The sequence below is a fragment of the Epinephelus fuscoguttatus genome, linkage group LG11 (assembly GCF_011397635.1).
Source record: "Epinephelus fuscoguttatus linkage group LG11, E.fuscoguttatus.final_Chr_v1".
Classification (NCBI taxonomy): Eukaryota; Metazoa; Chordata; class Actinopteri; order Perciformes; family Serranidae; genus Epinephelus; species Epinephelus fuscoguttatus.
Genome location: NC_064762.1, coordinates 40808535 through 40828261, shown reverse-complemented (window position 1 = coordinate 40828261; position 19727 = coordinate 40808535). Strand labels below are relative to the sequence as shown.

At 41.4% G+C, this 19727-nt stretch overlaps 1 protein-coding gene across 1 annotated transcript in view; it reads right to left on the bottom strand.

Moving 5' to 3' along the window:
* ankef1a (ankyrin repeat and EF-hand domain containing 1a) overlaps positions 1-19727 on the bottom strand; it is a 78670-nt gene that overhangs the window by 24779 nt on the left and 34164 nt on the right. The window contains 3 exon segments of the mRNA XM_049590667.1: positions 15974-16041; positions 16044-16140; positions 17199-17345. Of these exon segments, the coding sequence (XP_049446624.1) occupies positions 15974-16041; positions 16044-16140; positions 17199-17345 (312 nt within the window).

Genomic DNA, 19727 nt, shown 5'->3' with positions numbered 1-19727 from the left:
CATGACATGTCAGCTTCATTAAAAGCATAGCTGCAAATTAAAGCAACAATAGACGTAAAAACACACAGTGACAATACATCCGTGATCAGTTCCCTAATTAAATTTTAACATTTTTTTTTTCAATATTTTTCTCTTTTCCAATTTCTCGTTTTATTTTATGGAAGTGATCAATGTAAGTGCACTTGTCCTTTAGAACAGTTTTGAACAGTTAGGAGGCTGCACTGCAACGTACAAATCACTCCTTCTCGTGGCTGCCTGCGCTTTTCCTGTCCTCGCGGCTGCAGCTTACGCTCTCTTCATCTATTTCATTGCCACTGCTGTACACAATTTAAAAACTACAACACCCATAATTCATGAAGAAACTGGTGCAGCCAATGTGCAGCCGGCGGGAGCTGCAGGACGACTCAACCACCATGATCAGTTTTTAATGTTTTATCAGGCAATAACTACTCCAGACTCTGCTCTAGTGTAATTTTTTGACTATCATGGATTCGGGATTTGGGACAACTGCTTGGATTTCGGGACTGTCCTGAATTTTTCAGGACGTCTGGTCACCCTACATATAAGCCCTTTATAGAGTAACCCATTGTTTTCCATACATTGATTTATTTAATCTTATTTCATTGCAAAGTTGCCTGTAGCTCCTTCTTTCCCCGCTCTCTCTGTTTATTAGACCACAAATGAGAAAAGAATTAGCTAGCTAGCCATCTCACAGTCCCTCTACCTTGCTCCCTATTGCTGTACACTGCTTCTCAGGAAGAAGAGCATGCAGCAGCTCTAGAGACCCATCTTCAGTTGGTTGCTACAGCTGCTGACTGGGGGTCCATCTCCAGAGCTGCCGCCTGTTCTTGTCTGTGGCGGCAGGAAGTGAGGTGGAGGAAACATTGTTATTTGAGGCTCTAGCTAACGTTAGCTACAGGAACGTAAACTTAAAGCCACAGCTGTGGGCCTTTGGCTCCTGTTAGCAGAAGGCTAAACTAGTAGTAAAATTTTTTCTCCATCTCTGACACACTTTGCTGATACTGACACGTCTTTCATTTGTGTATTGTCCCTCTTTAAGACTCTGTTCTTAATAAGTCAGTCTTCATTTTCTGGGTTGCTTTGCAGTGTAGGCAGTTGTTTCCAATGCTGGAAGACCAACTTTCTCTGCTTGACTCTCTGCCATTGAATCAGGCTTTTACCATCTGAGGGAATGTGCACATGCATCTGCCAAAAGGAACACCCTCTCTCTGAAATGACCTGTGAATGGCCAGTCTCCTGTCACAGCCTAGATTTTTTTAAAGCCTGAAAACAGAGCCTAGAGGAGGTGCAGAACTTGGCACTACATTTATACATCAGTTACTGTTGATATCAGGACAGCATCTTCGTGGCTCTCACCCCTTCAGTTCCCCTCTCGTTAACACCATCAGCTGTTCCAGCATTGTTGCTGTTGCTAGCCCTGTTTATGGTGTTAGCACCAAGGGGATGGATCAGGCTTCGCGCAGGTGTAGCTCACTGGCGGCCACATTGTGTCAGGGTCATTCTAGAGTCAATTGCTGTGTGTTGGTGAGTATGCAGTCACAAAATACTCATAACTTGCAGACTTTTTGATCAGTTTCTAAACGGTTTGGTGTCTTACAAACATAACCATTTTAGTAATAGCTATGATATAGAATACATGGATCCTTTGAAAATGCTGCTTTTCATTTGTCTAAGAAACCCAATAGTCAAGCCAACCTGATCTCACAGAAATATGTGAAATGACCATGACCTCTTAACACTGCATTCCGTGGTGGCAGCACATAATGGGTTGAAATTACGTGCCGGTACCACGGAAACAATGCCAATGTAAAGTCAATTAGGATCCATTGTCGTGGTGGACATACGGATTCCCTGATTCAACGCCACATCAACCTCGTTTTCCTCAATGATATCTTTAACATTTCTGTATACACACAAAAACACCAAAGTGTCCTTGATAACTCAACAATATGACAGGTTAATGTCAAGGCCATAAAATAAAATAAATGTATCTTGCCAGCTTTTGATAGCGTAGGGCTATAAGAGCATTGTACTGTGGGTGGATGGGGCGCGTTCCACTACCGTTTTGTAGCTACTGTCTGCCATCTGTGGGCTTCATTCCATTTCAAATTGCTGTCCGTTTGCCGTAACCGAATCCAAACGCCACTAATAAATAAATAAATAAGAAGAGAAAAATAAGGCTGAGCATGGAAGAAACAGAGAGGAAACACCATCACATGGAGCCGTCCACATCGGGAGGCGGCAACCCGGCTACCCTCCACTCCACCAGGGGAGAGCGGACCCCAAGCCAGCGCCACAGAACCAGCGTTCTCCCCCTGGGGCACATGGCTCCCACTGAGGAAACACTGGAGTTAAGAACTAAACTATGATAAATGACATAAAATGTCAAGATGTAGGCCTTTACATTAGCATTGTTTCCGTGGTACCGGCACGTAATTTCAACCCATTACGTGCTGCCACCACGTAATGCGGTGTTAAGAGGTTGTGGTCATTTCACGTATTTCTGTGAGATCAGGTTGGTCAGGCAGTTTGGCTAGGCTAGTGCTTGCTATTATCTAGTGCTAGCTAAGGTTAAATACATCTGAAATACAATCCAGATTTAAACACAGCTATATTATAGGTTTTCCCAAGACCAGACAACTTTATTACAACCCAATCTTTTGTCTAAATAACTATCATTATGTCTATGGTTGTATTTTGTAACTGGCTAACAAAGAGGTTGCGAGACTTCTCATTAGCCGGTTGCCTGTGTGCATGGTGGTTGTATTGTGGTAAAGGTGGGCCTTCTGACAAATCATATTGAAAACTCACGAGTCACGACCCTCCACCACAACATAGCCTACAGTGACAAGTTAACTGAGCATTTAGTGTGAGTTTATTTCATTCTGATGTAGATATAAAACATGGTGCATGGATACATTGAAATTACTGGCTTTGTGTTCACAGCAGTTGAGTGAGTTTTGAGTCATAAGTGAAGTCTATAGAAAAAGCTGGGTTGAAGATGCCAGACTTCTGCGCAGTGTATGGCTGCTCAAATGAGCGCAGCTGCAAAACAAACAATGTGGGATCACCTTTCACAGATAAGACATAGATCATCACCCCCCCCCCCCCCCACCCCACCCCCCTCCAGCTTAGCTATGCCAGTGCTGTGGGAAAAGGACCTGCAATATTATATTTCAAGTAAAATGTTGCTACCATTTGCTTAGATAATCTTTGAATGTTACAACTTTCGGTCCAGTCTTTTAGAAGGGAATGGAGGGTGTCTCCATTTTCGTCAATAGGACGTCCCTGAGCCCTTTGTCACATGCTGGAGAAAGACTTGTGGTCTCAGAATGTCCTACAGCTTTGTGAAGACAGGCAGTGGGGAAGCTTATGACATCATTGCTGAAGATGTTTTGAGAAAAGTGTTCTTTGCTGGGGAGGTGAGGGTTTCTAATCATTTAGCCTACTACACGTGTTTCACATAAAAAACATTTTTCTAAATAACTGTTTCAAAGGTCTCTTTACTAAATATATCATAATTTCCTCTCTAATATCTGTTCTATATTGCTGTGAAGACATGAACAAATTTCTCCTTCTAACAGCTGTATTTATTTAAGTCTTTCCCCAAAAACGACATTTTACAAGAATACATGAGTACATCATGAGAACATTATAACTTATCTTCGCCCTATACTCATTTTTACTGAATAGAACCTGAAGGCATCGTATTGTTACTCTATGTAACCTCTGTTAGCATTAAGTTCTAGCAGTAAGTTAGGCTAACATTAACTAGCTCTCCTCCTGCTGATGTTAACACAGATTTGTAGTTCACTTTGTAGCATTATCAGGAAAACAACAGGGTATGTCCTAGGACACATCAATAGTAAGTTTACTACATCTTTTCCTCCCTACAGCATTCCAGGAAAAATCTCTGTTCATCCCATAAAATGTATATTGTCCATGGGAAGACAGGACGCCATTAGTTTCAAGCCCTACTGTTTAGCCTGCGCAAAACTGATGTGAAACAACAGTATATATAGTAAAGAGACCTTTGAACAGTTCATTCATTTTAGTGCCTTACTTTTATATATATATGTATATATATATATATATGTATATATATATATTTATATTTTATATTTTAATCCAGAAAGATATGTGTGTGTGTGTGTGTATATATATATATATATATATATATATAGTATCTACATATTCTCTATTTTTAATCTTTTTTTTTTTATTATCACCCTCCACTTTCTGTCAGTGCTTTGAGCTGCTGTGACATGTAAATTTCCCCAGTGTGGGATCAATAAAGTTTATCTTATCTTGAAAACATCGGCCACTGCCATCAGTGAATGCCATCTTATTTGCTGATAGGTCGATGGCAGTCAACAAAGTGAAATCGGCTGATACTGATGTGCTGCCGATAAATCAGTGCTTCCCAACAGCATATCAGCATTTAATTGTTTAAATCATTGAAATAAATGAAATGGCTAAAATGAGTTGACATGCACACTTTTATAGACAGTGAAACATTGCACAGTGATTCTCTGTGGCTGTTTCTTGGACATTTTTAGCTTCATTTGTTTGAAGCTATTTAGATATTTCAGACTAAAACAACATCATAAATTTATTCTGACAGCCAAAGTAAATGAGGCAGAAACTACAGTGGTTTTAGGCTAATGGCACCCCTCTGTTTTTTATGATCACTGCCAGTGACACAAATGAGCTGTTTTCAGGGCAGAGGAAACTTGTATTTCTGCAATTTACAGAAAACAGGCAAAGTAAAGCTAATATATCCCCTTACAGAAACGGCATAATAAATTACAACTTCAAAGGGTTAAGTATCTTAAGTGTTTTCATTATGCGCACCATGGAATCTGGTTGAAAATCACTCTAAGCTCAAAAATGTTGTGGGTTTGATTCCTATTTTCTTTTGGTAACTCAGCAAAAGAAAAGATGGTGATAAACTTGTATGGTAAATGTATTTTCTGATCTTTTACAATTTACGTATTTTCAAATCCCAGTTTTACACAGGAAGTTTAGTCAGTAAAATGCTACAGCTGTAATCTATCCTGCCAGATATTTATTGTATCTGTTTTTGGTCTTTTTCCCAAGAATTGGTGTGTTTATCTGAGCCAAGACCCAGTCCTCTGTTTACCACCCAGCATTATTGCTCTCACTATGAAATTCAAATCAATATCCTCATAATAAAAGTCCCAGGCCTGCAGCAAATTGGAATCTATAGCTTGGAAAGCTAAAGCAATCTATGGCAATGCCAAGGCTGCACTAATGAATGATGAATCACTGCAACACACACACACACACACACACACACACACTGAAATACATATGCTCACTCAGTAAACCTGCACAGATAGCAAACATCCACAGACAAACCCACTAAATCTGCTTACACACATTCAGTATACACACATGAGGTGTTGTTGTGTTACATACAGTCAGTCGGGCTGGTGTGAAATATGACTCCCTCATCAATAATGGATGATAAACTAGGATCTTTGCAACACCGCCATTGTTTCACTAGACACAGCATTTCCAAAGCCCTGCTTCAGTGTTTACATTTATTGGCTCTGTGGGGAAACAGAGACACAGCGAGCTCTGAAGCCATCGCAGCATGAAATTACAGGAAATAGATTTTCTTTCAACTTGAACCTGTGAATCCATATATATATATATATATATATATATATATATATATATATATATATATACATATAATGGCAAAAAAAGGTGCAACAGCTATCTATTAGCACAGTGGTTAGCGTGGGAACTGCACAGAGAAAAGAGGACTCCACAGTGGTAAGATGTCCTCTTGCATAGTCCGGTATAATTAATGATTTTCTTAAAGGTTTCAAGGTTTATTTTATATTTTGCTGTGTAATGTACTCATTGTGATGTCTGCTAACTGTTTTGAGCATTTACTGTGATTTGTTAAGCCATAAAGTTACATTTTGGAGACTTGTAATGATGCTAAACTAGCTTAAATGCTTACCCTTGTTTCATGTGTTGTTGAGATTATCCTGAGACTGACGATAATTTTCAAACGCCATTACTGTGGTGTATGCTGTGTTGCAGGAGAGAGCTCTGTGTAATGAACACCCCATAATCCATCTGGTCATCGTTTGTGGTCTGTAGAAGTGACAGTAGTGTGGAGCTGCTTTTCACAGATAGCTGTGACCCATGGGTCATATCATAGTATTACGATGTGCCATGTTATATTATATAATACTTTACTTACTGTGTGATACAGTATCATATTATAATATATTATATCATACTATATTACTTCATATTACACTACAATACATCACACTATATTATATCTTGCTTTGCTTATGTTATACTGTGTTACATCATATTATGTTATATTATACTGTGTATTATGTCATAATATATATTTTTATAATATATTATATCTCTTCATATCATGTTGTAACATTATGTTACATTATGTGTTGTTGTTTATTTATGTATTTATTTTTTATTTATTTCTTTACTTTTTATTTTTTCTCTTCTCATCACTACAACCCTAATGCCTCAAATATATTTATATGTTTGCTTTTTATTCTGTTTACTTATTTTTCTCTCCTCATTATTCACGCCATACCCCACCCTGTCTAAGCCATATAACACAGACATTTACCCCTCATTCAAATATTGAAATATGCCCCATACATATGCTGTTTTTGTCTATTGTTGTTTGTATGTCTACTCACCTTATGTCTACTGTTTATGTCCTATATTATTGCTTCTGTCATGTTGTTTTGTTTTGTCCCTGTCACTCCGTTTCACCAATTAAAAAAAAAAAAAAAAAAAGATAGCTGTGACCCTTCACATTGGTGCTGTGACCATCTTAATGGATGGCTTCAACTTTGTGCTTTCAGGTGGACAGTGTATCAACCAGTGTGTAGCATAACTGGGGCACTTTGTTCCTCAACCAGTTTCTTTGTGTTATTATATGCTTTCTTGTTTTGATTATGTTTCATGTAATTTTGTCGAGTGAGTTTTGAAAATAAGCTACATACACAGGAATGCTAGTACATCTCCTATTCGGAGTGTTGGCAGAGGTAGGGGTAGAGGTATGGTGTTGCAGTTTGTCAGTACTGTTCAGGGGGGTGAGCAGGTTCTAGCTAAGGCCTCTTCAGTCAGTGGAGACAGGGTTCCTTCTCAGAGCCACCACACTGAACCTACACCGAGCACACAGGTTACTGCTACTCTCACCAGTCAAATGAGTGACACAATTAAACATTTTGGCCAGCAGCTGGCGGATAGTAGGCCCTATAGTTGCACGCCTCAGCCTAGCACATAGTACAACCACACCAAGCACCCCAATTGTACAGAATGCACCCACTGGTCTGGACTTGTCACAAGTCCAGCTAGTGCCTCACAGGAAGGTGAAAGAGCCTCCAACCTTCAAAGGGGATGACACAGACACTGTGGATGTGCATGAGTGGGAAGACCTGATGAAGAATTACATAAAGAGGACAAATGTCAGACCAGAGCAGCAGGCTGAGGAAATACTCATTCACCTCAGAGGTCGAGCTAAAGATGTTGTTAAGTTTGGAATGAGGAACGGTGGCATTGATGTGACTCTGAGCCCGGACGCCATTTATGTTCTCCTCCGTAAACATTTTGCTGCTGTCCCCTGTTCGCCTCTCCCCCTAGCAGACTTTTACACTACACTGCCAAAGAGTAATGAGGATGCGTATGACTGCTGGCTGAGGCTCAACCAAGCTGCAGATGTTGCTGCTGATCGCCTCAACGAACAAGGCAAGGAACTACAGCCTCGAAGTGACACGTATGTTTATCAAGAACTGTCCCTCCAAAGAGCTTGTCATGTCTTTCAGGTCAAAGACAACTGATAAGTGGTCAGGATGTGCTGGATGAGTACCACACTGAGAGGGGTTCAAGGGGTGCTGCTGTTGCTGTGAGCAGGAAGCCCAGTGAGAATGTGTATGTGAACAAAGTTAAAGTGATTCACACTGCAGCACCTCCACCTGACTCAAAAGACTCTCCCACACCCAAGTCACCAGACTTAGCTGCTCTTGAATGTGTCATTATCATGCTGGAGAAAGTTCTGCTGGAGAGATCTACTGCAACCCAAGCTAATTCCACCAGACAGCCTAGATCGAAGCCCTCCAGGATTGAGGGTCTGAATAACCTACCATGTGCTGTCTGTGGCGATGCAACCCATTCTGCTCTCATTCATTGCTGCAACAAGAAACTCTGCTTTAAATGCTTCTCACCTGATCACTCCAGACGCAGCTGCCCTGTGCAGATGACATCCACCCCATCTGCACAGTTGGGAAACTTAATGGATCTGCATCCAGGGGAGGATGGGGCAGATCCTCTTAGTGTCCCTCCCATGAGTGATATTGAGGATTTTGAGTCAGTCTTTGAGTCAGTCTGTTCTAGCTTGCCCCTAAACAAAACTGTCATATTTCAAGGTACAGACAGAATTCATAAGTCAGACATTTTGTTCTACACCACTGTAACTGCAGCAGGTGTCTCTTTGGAGACGATAATCGAGGGAGTCATCTGGTCACGCCTTAAGCTGCATATGATGTGGAAATACAAGTGTATGATTGAAAAATGGTTATCCCGATGCTTGTAGTGCCTGGAAAGACTGATGACATGATCTTGGGCAGTAATGCCATAAAGACAATTATTCAACTGATGAGAAAGACTGTCAGCTATTGGCGACTCATGTCTGAGCCCAGCAGTGTCACCAATGAAGACTGCCATCACTCCTTCTCTCTTCTTTCCAACACAGAGAGGTGGAGAGGTGACACAGTACCGGACAAGGTTGGCACACTGAAGTTGCAATGATGTGTGACACTACAACCACAAAGTGAACATCTCGTGTGGGGCAAGCTTCCTGCACCTATGTCAGTTGGCAGTACTGTGATTGTTGAACCAACCCAAGCAAGATGCAGACCCTGAAATGTCTTGGTTGGTAGGATTGTTACATCTATGTGGGGCGATCGATGTCCATGAAATCATCAACCCCACCAATGAACCCATGGTGCTGAAGAGGAACACAAAACTGGCGGATGTGTTTCCCTGTGTTGCAGCTGAAGATCTGTCTCAACCTGAACACATCCAAGTTCACTTTCAATCTATGACTGACGCTACAACGGCAAGGTCCAAAGAGGATGTCAGAAGAGCAATGGTCTAACTGATCTGGACTTGGATTCATGTGCCGTCTCTGACCTGTGGAGAGACAGGCTTCTCCAGATCATTGAGAGACATGAGTCACGACACAAGATGGACTGTGGAGAGGCATCTGACTTTGTACACAAGATACATCTAGTGGATGAGAGGCCATTCCGTTTGCCCTACCGCAGAGTGCCACCAAGCCACTATGAGAAGCTGAACAGCTCTCAATGAAATGGAAGAAAAAGGCATCATTCCCAAATCCTCCAGTGAGTATGAATAACCCCTTGTCCTCGTATGGAAGAAAAATGGGGATCTGCGCATCTGCACGGATTTCAGATGGCTCAATGCTAGGACTGTGAAGAATGCACACCCACTGCCTCACCAGGCTCATGCTCTCGCTACACTGGGGGGAAATGTCTTCTTTTCCACCATGGACCTCACCTCCGGTTTTTACAATGTACCTCTGCATGAGAACCACAAAAAGTACACTGCCTTCTCATCCCCGTTTGGCCTGGATGAGTACAACCGGATGCCTCAGGGTCTGTCCAATAGTCCGGCTACATTCATGCACATGATGCTCTCCATTTTTGGAGATGAAAATTTCACCAGCCTCTTGTGCTACTTGGACGATCTCATGGTCTTTGGGCCAACTGAACAGATAGCACTTGAGTGCTTGGAGATGGTGTTCTCTCACTTGAAGAACCATAACCTCAAGCTGGCACTGAAAAAGTGCCGCTCTAGTCAAGTGAAGTTCTCGGCAGAGGACTGGACATCCAAGTGTCAGGATGCATTTGACACTCTGAAAACACAATCTATTGCACAGTGTGACCCTAGCCGATCCTGACTTCAAGAAGCCCTTCATTCTTGCTGTGGATGCTTCATTTGACAGGATTGGAGCTGTTCTTTCTCACCTTCATCATAGTGAGAAAAGTGCAAGGCCTGTCGCCTTTGCTAGCAAAACACTGTCAAAATCCCAGTTGAACTACCCAGCTCATAGGCTGGAATTTCTTGCCTTAAATTGGGCCATATGCGACAAATTTTCCCATTGGCTAAAAGGAAGGTATTTTACTGCACTGTCTAACAACAACCCCTTGACCTACATCCTAACGAAGCCTAGATTGGATGCCTGTGAACAGAGGTGGGTGGCGAAACTAGCGGCATATGACTTTGACCTGAAATATGTCCCACGGTCCAAGAACACTGTCGCTGATGCCCTGAGCCGCGAACCCTTCGTCCGTTCCAGCATAAGCCATCGTCTGGTAAAGGAGCCCTATCTGTCTTTGGATGAAATCAATGGAGTTGTAACTGGGACAGTGCAAGATGCCTTCCGGCTAACCACCAACTGCCAGGCCATTCAGACCATTAATGACTTCACTGATGAACAGGAAAATCTTTCAGTTTGTCATGCCCGAGTCTCTGAAACAACAAGTCCTTGTAAGCCAGTGTAGTGCTACAGCCAACCTCTGCAGCTGAGGAGGGCTCACCTTTGGTGGAGTGTATTTCCTGGAGCTTCATGTTGTTGTGCTGTAGGTCATAGTTGGTGTTTCAGACTGAAGGTTTGAGAACATGTTTTTCACAATGTAAAGAGTTTTAGTGCGACTACCTGCAGCAGCAATGTTCTTGTCATCTTTCTTTCCAACAAAATCAAAGTAATGTAAATATTTCCAACTGCTGAAAGCATTTTCATCTTCCAAACTAGCTTTGTGGCACAACACGCTGATTAGGAAAATTAATCTGCTGATGTGACTGCTGTATTTCTAGTCAGTAGTGGGGTGATAACAAAAGTAACGTTGTAATGTGTTATTTGCTTATGGGATAACTGTAATATTGTTACTGAAATTTTATTTTTTATTAGTTACACTGCTCAAAAAAGTAATATTATTACTGTAACACGTGACTGCCCAACACTGACCAGAACCATTCAGAAACAGGAACAATTATTCAGCAGCAGCCAACAATGTCAGAAGACACAAAAAAGGACTAAATTACAGTCCACAAGTTAAAGGAGCTGATGGGATCACATTTCACTGGAGCACTGGTGTTGAACTGGACTGGCTCATACTGAGGGGTGTCTCTGATGTTTACCACCGATTATATAAAAAATGAGGACTCATACCAATACATCTTTGTTCGCATGTATGTGTTGTGCTTGCTTGCATACAGTATGCAATTACTGGATTATGCAAAATGCATGTGCAAGGCCATCTGTGTGCATGCATACTTAATGGAAGTAAAGCTATAATGGATGGTAATAATAACATGCCTAAAAGTGGTAACAGTGATACTGTGTGTGTGTGTGTGTGTGTGTGTGTGTGTGTGTGTGTGTGTGTTTGTGTGTGTGTGTGTGTGTGTGTGTGTGTGTGTGTCCCAGTGGGTTGTTTTGGGAAGTGAAGGGTTGGAGTGCTGAGTGCTGAGTAAGCGGTGCAGGACCAGAGCTGGGAGACTGCAGTGCTGCTGGCAGCAACACACACACACACACACACACACACACACACACACACACACACACACACACACACACAGACTGATCTGTGCTCAGACTGATACTCAGCAGAGGAGGAGAGGAGAGGAGAGGAGAGGAGATATATCCTTGGATATACACTAGTAGTATGTACGTACACACTTACACAGACACACACAAGTACTCCCACTCACACAGACAAATATAACACACACTGCAGCGTTTTCTTCATATGAGGCACAGCAGAGCCTGAATAATGTAAACTTTCATCACACATGCCTACATACATAACACACATGCGTACATAAACATAGCGTATTCACATAGGAAACCTCATATCTGTCAATGTTACAGAGCCTTAAATGACACATTGTGAATAAAACAAGCATTCTGATATGTAAACAGCCTTCTATAGTATTTCAACATACTCACTACGCAGGCACACATACTGCAGGACCATATAAGCACGGGCCCACGCCCTGACAGACACACTGCGTCACAGCCAACAATCAGAGCCAGCAGCCTTGTTTACTCCCTCTAACCTGTGTGCCACTTATTGTGCTAGAAAAGCCCTCATCTTCTCCTCCTCACGCCCACGCCTCCGCTCCCCTCTCATCCCTCCGCCATGCTCCCTCCCCATCCTCTGAGTCACCCTTCACTGCTCCTTCTCCATCCCCATCCCTCCACCCCCTCTCATCTTCTCACGTCCTTTCGCCTTTCCTTTCCTCGCCGTCAGTCCTCCCCTCTCCTTGTCTCTCCTGCCTCATTATGAATGGCTCTGCTGGGTTTTCAGGCGTGTTTTTCATTCTCTGTTCACTGTCTGCATTTTTCTTTCTGTACATCACCACGTATGTTCAAGCCTCTTTCTGCCTCCCCTCTCTGCTCTGCTCTGCTGCTCTCATTCCTCTCTCCTCCTTTGCCTCTCTCATCGCTCTCCTCTCTTCACATCTTTGTCATCAATGCTGTTGTGACTATGTATATTTAAATAATCCAGGCCCTGTGTTGCCAAGCCCCCCCACCCCCACCCCATTATATAACTGCGTCCCCGTGGACCTTGAGGACACTGCAATCTAATTTTATCTGGTGATGGTGATGATGGCAGTGTGCATCAATGCGACATTTAACACAGAATAGCACATTTGTTTTCCTCAGATGATTCTTGATACGAATGTCAACAACTAAAATATGACCCGACTACTGTTCAGCTCCAGTCAGCCACTCTGAAGTTACACATGCAGTCAGTTCATCCAGGCAAACATACCACATGGAGGAGTAAGGTCAATTCTTATCCGTTCTCTAATGGTATCAATATCCCCTGTTTAATAATATGTGAAATTCAGATTTGTTTCAGAGCAGTCTGAGGAGCTAACATCACAACAGTAAATACACATGGCTGCCATTTTGATGTCTTTCTGTGCTTGAAACACAAGAGCTCCCCCCAAGTTTTTTGTTCTCTTAGCTCAATAAACAACCAAACCCCTGCAGTGCTTAATCTGCCAAACAGTGCCATGCGCTGGTGTCTACATGGAACTGCATCTGACTGAGGAACAGTGCTACTCTGCCTGTAACCTGATACTGTGCAGTCAGTTCAAGAAAAATGAAAGACAACCAGTGGTGATCAAATATAACTGAACCCAGTGAGTCTGTGCACAAAAGGTAATGATTTGATGAGTTCATGTGTTGACTTTGTGTGACTGTAGTACATGTCTAAGGGCATGCACAATAAGAAAGAAAGAAAGAAAGAAAGAAAGAAGAAACAAAAGGCAAAAAGAAAGTCAGAAAGGGAGTAGGGAAAGAAACAATCAAACAAAGGAAGACAAAGACAGAAAAAATGACATAAATTAAAGGAAAGCAAGGAACAATATAACAAGGAAAGGAAAGAAGAAAAGAAGAAAGAAACAAACAAATAAAAGGAAAGGAACAAAGGAAAGAGGAAAAAGACAAGACAGGAAAAAAACAGAAACACAAATAAAAGGAACAGAGCAAGAAAGAAAGGAAGGGGAGAAGGAAAGAAACAGTAGATGGACAGAAACAGAAAACAAAGAAAGAAAAGAGAAAGAAACAAAATACAAGGAACTAAATAAAGGAGAGAAGGAAAGACAAAGTAAGAAACACATAAAAGGAAAGAAACAAAAGAAAGAAACTAAAACTCTTCTTCTTTGGGTACTTAATATGATATCCATTTGACTGGGCCTATAAACTGCTTGGATCATTGGACTACACTGAGAGGTGTAATGTGATTATTATTTTCATTCAGTTGCTCTATCAGGATACATACATTTTGTGCATCTGTCTGTAAACAATGTTGAGCTGCTTACAAAAACGCTGTAACAGGGTTTGTTAGCTGTAGTAATTCCTCTTGGCCATTAAAAGGAAAATTCTCAATCAGTGTTGATGGTAAATGTAGTTGATTGTAGCAATGCATTCTTCAGTGCGTGCTGTATTGAAAGATACAGCAAAGCAGCTGCAGAGTCCGCATTCTTATTGCATCCAGTTCCATCATTTGACCCAACAGTGACATAGTTGGAGGCAGGAAGAATTAAAGGTTGGGTTATGTGTGGTATGCACTAGATGAACAGAACCAGACTGAAAGCAAAATAAGCACAGCAGCCACCAATTCTGTATTTATGTACAAAATCTTTACAATCAGTACAAGTTCCAGTGTACTGACAAATATATGTCTGTTAGATTTGTTAGAGTTTTGTTTTACAGCTTCCAAGAGATACAGTTAATTCCAGCAGAGCATTGTGGATTCACAGTAGTGAGTGGTGTATACCTAAGAATTATCTTTATTTTTAAGTGAATGTTCACATTCTTATCTGCATGACTTTGTCATTTGATTATTCACAAAAATGAATTCTACCTTTGCTAAGTTAGCTTGATGAATTTACATTGTATTGTCCTCAAAAATGTATTCCTATATAATGAGATTGTTTTAACAAGGTTTAGTAACATGATGTCTAACTATGTCGATTAAAGCAGCTGCAATGATTAATTCAAAGATAAACCCAAAGTAAATGCAGTATCTATAATTATTACAGGAGGCTGGCCAGCTCAGATAACAGCTCAGACTCAGGACCCTATCTTACACCTGTCAAAAAGCAGTGCACAGCACAGTGCAACTGCTGTTGCTAGTTTCATTTGAACAGCCAGCTCATTATTATTCAGATAGGAAGTTGCACCTACATAGACGGATTCACAACATGCTTACACTAATACATCATTAATGAGGATAATATTAATGACAATGAGTAAAATGTGAATGCAGGCATCAGAGCAGAGCTGCAGAACTGCTGTCAGACTCCATATTAAGAGCAGGAGCTGTGCACATTTACACAGGAGAAGCAGCATAACTTCACTGATTACTTTGTTTTTTTTTGTGAATATGCCTCTGGTCACTTCAGTCTGCTAGCAAACAACAGAGAAATACCTAAAAGCTGCTATATTGATTCTGGTTCCTCTGTAGGATTACAAAACAGATAAGTTTGTTTGCAGCCGACTGTGAAGCGGTTGGGATGAGAGTCAGCACCTCCAAATCTGAGGCAATGGTTCTCTGCCGGAAAATGGTGGATTGCCCCCTCTGGGTTTGGGGAGAGTTACTGTCTCAAGCGAGGGAGTTGAAGTATTTCAGGGTCTTGTTCACAAGTGAAGGTAGAATGGAGCGTGAGATGGATCAGCAGTTTGGTGCGGCTTCTGCAGTGATACTGACACTGCACCGGTTCATTGTGATGGCGAGAGATCTGAGCTGGAAGGCAAAGCTTTTGATTTACTAGTCCATCTACATCCCAACCCTCACCTATGGTCATGAGCCCTATGGGTAGTGACCGAAAGAATGAGATTGCAGATACAAGCAGCGAAATGAGTTTCCTCCAAGGGGTGGCTGGGCTCAGCCTCAGAGATAGGGTAAGGAGCTCGGGCATTCGGAGGGAGCTCGAAGTAGAGCTGCTGCTCCTTTGCATCGAAAGGGATCAGTTGAGGTGGTTCAGGCATCTGATCAGGATGCCTCCTGGGCGCCTACCGCTGGAGGTGTTTTGGGCATGTCCCACAGGTAGGAGGCCCCGGGGAGACCCAGAACACGCTGGAGGGATTACATATCTTATCTGGCCTGGGAACGTCTTGGGGCCCCCGGGAGGAGCTGGAAAGTGTTGCTGGGGAGAGGGATGTTTGGGGTGCTTTGCTTGGCCTGCTGCCTCTGTGACCCAGCCTCGGACAAGCAGATGAAAATGGATGGATGAATGAATGGATAGGATAATAACTGCTATTTTTAGTTTTGCTGAATATAATATGATATGTGCTGCAGCAACATTACTGCTCTTGCTGTCTAACCTCCTTTGGGTCTACTCTGTGGTTTTTGCCAGCTCCAGCGTTTTCCTCTGGATGTTCTGACTGAAAGGCATCATGAAGTCATCAAAGTCCACCTCGAGGGATAGAAGCTCCTTTCGCCTCTCTATCTTTGACATCAGCTGGCTGGTGGTGGGTGGCTTACCCCAAACCTGAGACAAACAGAAAAAGTCACAACTGCAATTACTGCCTTGGGGTTGTATGCCCCCTTGCACTAGTCAAGTTGCACTCAGTTTACATCCATGTCTGTGAAAATATGGACGCTTCTCACACAGAAGTTCTATACAGTCAGCATAGTTTCAAGGTGGGCACCCAAGATTAGTATCACCAATTCAGTATCTAACCAAATGTTTCCCCTTCTGTTCCTGAGATATAGCACTGACTAATGGCCAGAAAAGTGATTCTGCAGAACATTGTGATGTCACAGTGAAATTGACCTTTTGATCTTCACTTCATCATTATATGTTTTATCTTCACACAAATTTGGGAAATTTTGTCATAATTAGTGTATGAATTCCTGAATTATGGCCCAAATCATGTTTTATGAGGTCACAGTGACCTTGACCTTTGACCACCAAATTTTAATCATTTCATCCTTCAAGTGGATGTTTGTGCCAAATTTGAGGAAACTCCCCCAAGACAATACTGCATTCATGAGAATGGGACAGGCAGACAAACGGACCGACAGATGGATGTATAGAAAACCTGAAAACAATGCAGAGGCATAAAACTAAGCAGGACACAATACTGAACTGGTGGGAATACTATATAAGTGTGCTTGTGGTACCATAACTCCACTGCTTTTTCTACACAGTTAGTGCAAGTTGTTGAGTGAGGAGGCAGGCTGCTCAAATGATGATTCTAACATATACATTAATGGACTGTGTGTTCAAATGCTCATTACAAGCTTGTGTTGTTAATTACTCATTACTCATCACTAAAACACCCTGTTCAAGTGTTTGTGGATTAGGAACATATTTATCTTGAGTGTGAAATAAATGTAAATAATAATCCCTTTAGACATTTGCATATTTTGATCCTATTCAGCAGCAATACCTATGAGTTATAAGGCCTTCAGAATGTATCAAAATTTGTCAAGATGCACTTCACAGGTAGTTTAATGGATTTTTTGAAAGGCATGTTAAGACAGGAAGTGTAATGAAAGTATAGTATATTGAGGCATACTGCAGTAAGTGGTGATAAGCCCTACCGTTTTTGGCACAAAGGTGATGTCCACAGTGTTGGTTTTCCCTGTAGTGATCCTGGTGTTTTGCAGGATGACACTCTTTGAATCGTTCTGAGGAGTCTTCCCTGCTGTTGTGGCAGTCGATGTACCTGCACCTTCTGCAGAACCACCCTGTGGGGAACACCAAGACTTTCAGGTTTGCCTTATTTTCTTCCAAGTATTCTGTGCAGTCACCACAAATCAAACGTCTTTGGGCTTTTTAGTTACTTTTAGATTTAAGTAAATGTGATTAAAGCTGGGGTATGCAGTTTAATTTTTGGCATCATTGGGCAAAAATCTCATAATAATCTTTGAGCATATTGTAATTTAGGTGGTGTGAAAGAACACTACACTTTTGCACCTGCTCTTGGCTCAGTTTTCAGGCTTGTGAAAATCTAGCCTGTGAAGGGAGACTTTGGCCAATCACAGGTCAATTCAAAAAGAGCACTTTTCAATCATGTCAATCACTGCTCATGAACTGCGGTCAAACTGCATTGTCGATTTCCCACCTCACCACCTCCCATCCCAAAATTTTCACTCAATTGTTTTCGACATGGCAGCAGGGCCACAAACTTTCTCATTTCACAGCTAAACATTACACTAAAATATGTTTCTGAAAACATCTGAAGTGCAAGGTAGGCAGTGCAGTTAGGGCTGCCCCCTGGAAGCTGGAGATTTCAAATGTTTTCAGAGACATATTTTGGTGTACTCTAGGGGTGGGCGATATGGCCCTAAAATAATATCACAATATTTCAGGGTATTTTTGCAATAACGATACTCTTGATGTTATGACAAATTAGTGAAAAAAAATGTTACTATTAATCTAAGAAGGTAGAACTGCAAGCAAATAAGTGATTTAATTTTACATGTCAACCTAACAGTTTCCTGCAAATATTCAGTAAAAACTAAACAACAATGATCCCTCATTGCTTTAGTTTGTTAACAACAGTAACTCAAAGTGAGATTCAGATTCTGTATACAAAATCAAATGTTCAACAAAATAAAATCTACCACAAATGACACATTTAAACAGGTCCCAAATACGAAAAATGTACCCTGAGATCTATGTATATAAATCAACAGGTGATTTCCTTCTCTTTTAGCAAAATCCTAAATGATTGAGTTGTTTTTTTGACACATGGACCTTTATGCTCTGCCATTTCTCTTCTAATCACCATGCTGTATTACCTGTGACAGGCTGCTGTTATGCTACCATACCTATTCCACATTCACATGTATGTATTTTTTTGTCGAGCCGCGAACAGAGGTTTACATTACCAAAGGTTTATGACAAAATCACTTGAGGACACCAACTCCCGTGTACACACGGTGAGAGAGGAGAGGGAGAGACAGTGTGCTGCTGCCAGAGGAGCTGCTGAATAAGTTCCCTCTGAGCGGTAAGTGGCTTAAAGAGTCAGAGACATAGGCGTTTCTAGCACAATTGAATCCCAGCACCCCTAAAATTTGAGATTTTTTTTTTTTACTGTATGTCTCTTTTTAACAAGTTAGAAAAGTGTCAAAACCATGAATGAGAGAAGCTAGCTGTCGTGTCATGTGCATGTGTGTCAAGCACTTTTCTTTTTTGAAGTGTATTTTTATTTATGTATTTGTATTATATAATACAGACAAGAAGGAAAAAGGCAGAGACAAACATTGAAAAAGTCAATTACTGTTAATGTGTTAATGTTACATGTCGTGCATTTCATTTCAAACAAAAGTCCAAAAAATAAGTCCAAGGTCCATTTTTGGTATTTTTGGTACTCACTATAGGGGGCTGGTTTACTCCAGAAACATACATACTGTTTATGTGTATGTTGAGGAGCTGCTGTATCAAAATGAGTTATCCTCCCCCAGAAATTAGGGTTATGATATGTTTCTTTTATGATTCCAATCCATTCCTCTTTTGCTGTGGCTCAGCATTTAAATAACCTTCATCAGATTTGATGGTTTAGTCACAGACTTTCCCAAAAAGTGTTGTGCTTTTCTTTCACAAATGTGGGAATGAAATTGAGTTGAAATGTACAAAACAGTGAAATTTATTTTGCCTGGCCGGGCAGCTCTCCGATCCTAGAATCACCCCTGGTCTGAGAAGTCCAGGGCTGTTAATAAAACTTACAGGACGCCACAGTTTATTCCACACTACTGAAGCTGCTCATGTTTGTGGAACCACCACAGAATACTTTAGCTTTTAGCCATACTTATTGTCACCGTGGAAACAGTATGACATCAATATGTCAACAAGTCGAAATATTGCGAGTATCATGATATACATTCTTATATGATATTGGAAATTATACTGTTATTATTGTGAATGAGATGATACGGCACACCCCTAGTGTACTAATGAGAAAGTTTGCCCCAACCAGTGGGTTGTGCTTGGTTTCAGCTCAGGTGTTTCCAACATGGTAGCGGGGTCACAAACTTTCTCATTTTACAACTAAACAGTCACTAAAATATGTTTCTGAAAATGTCTGAGGTGAGAAATCGACAATGCAGTAACATAATCTTGATATT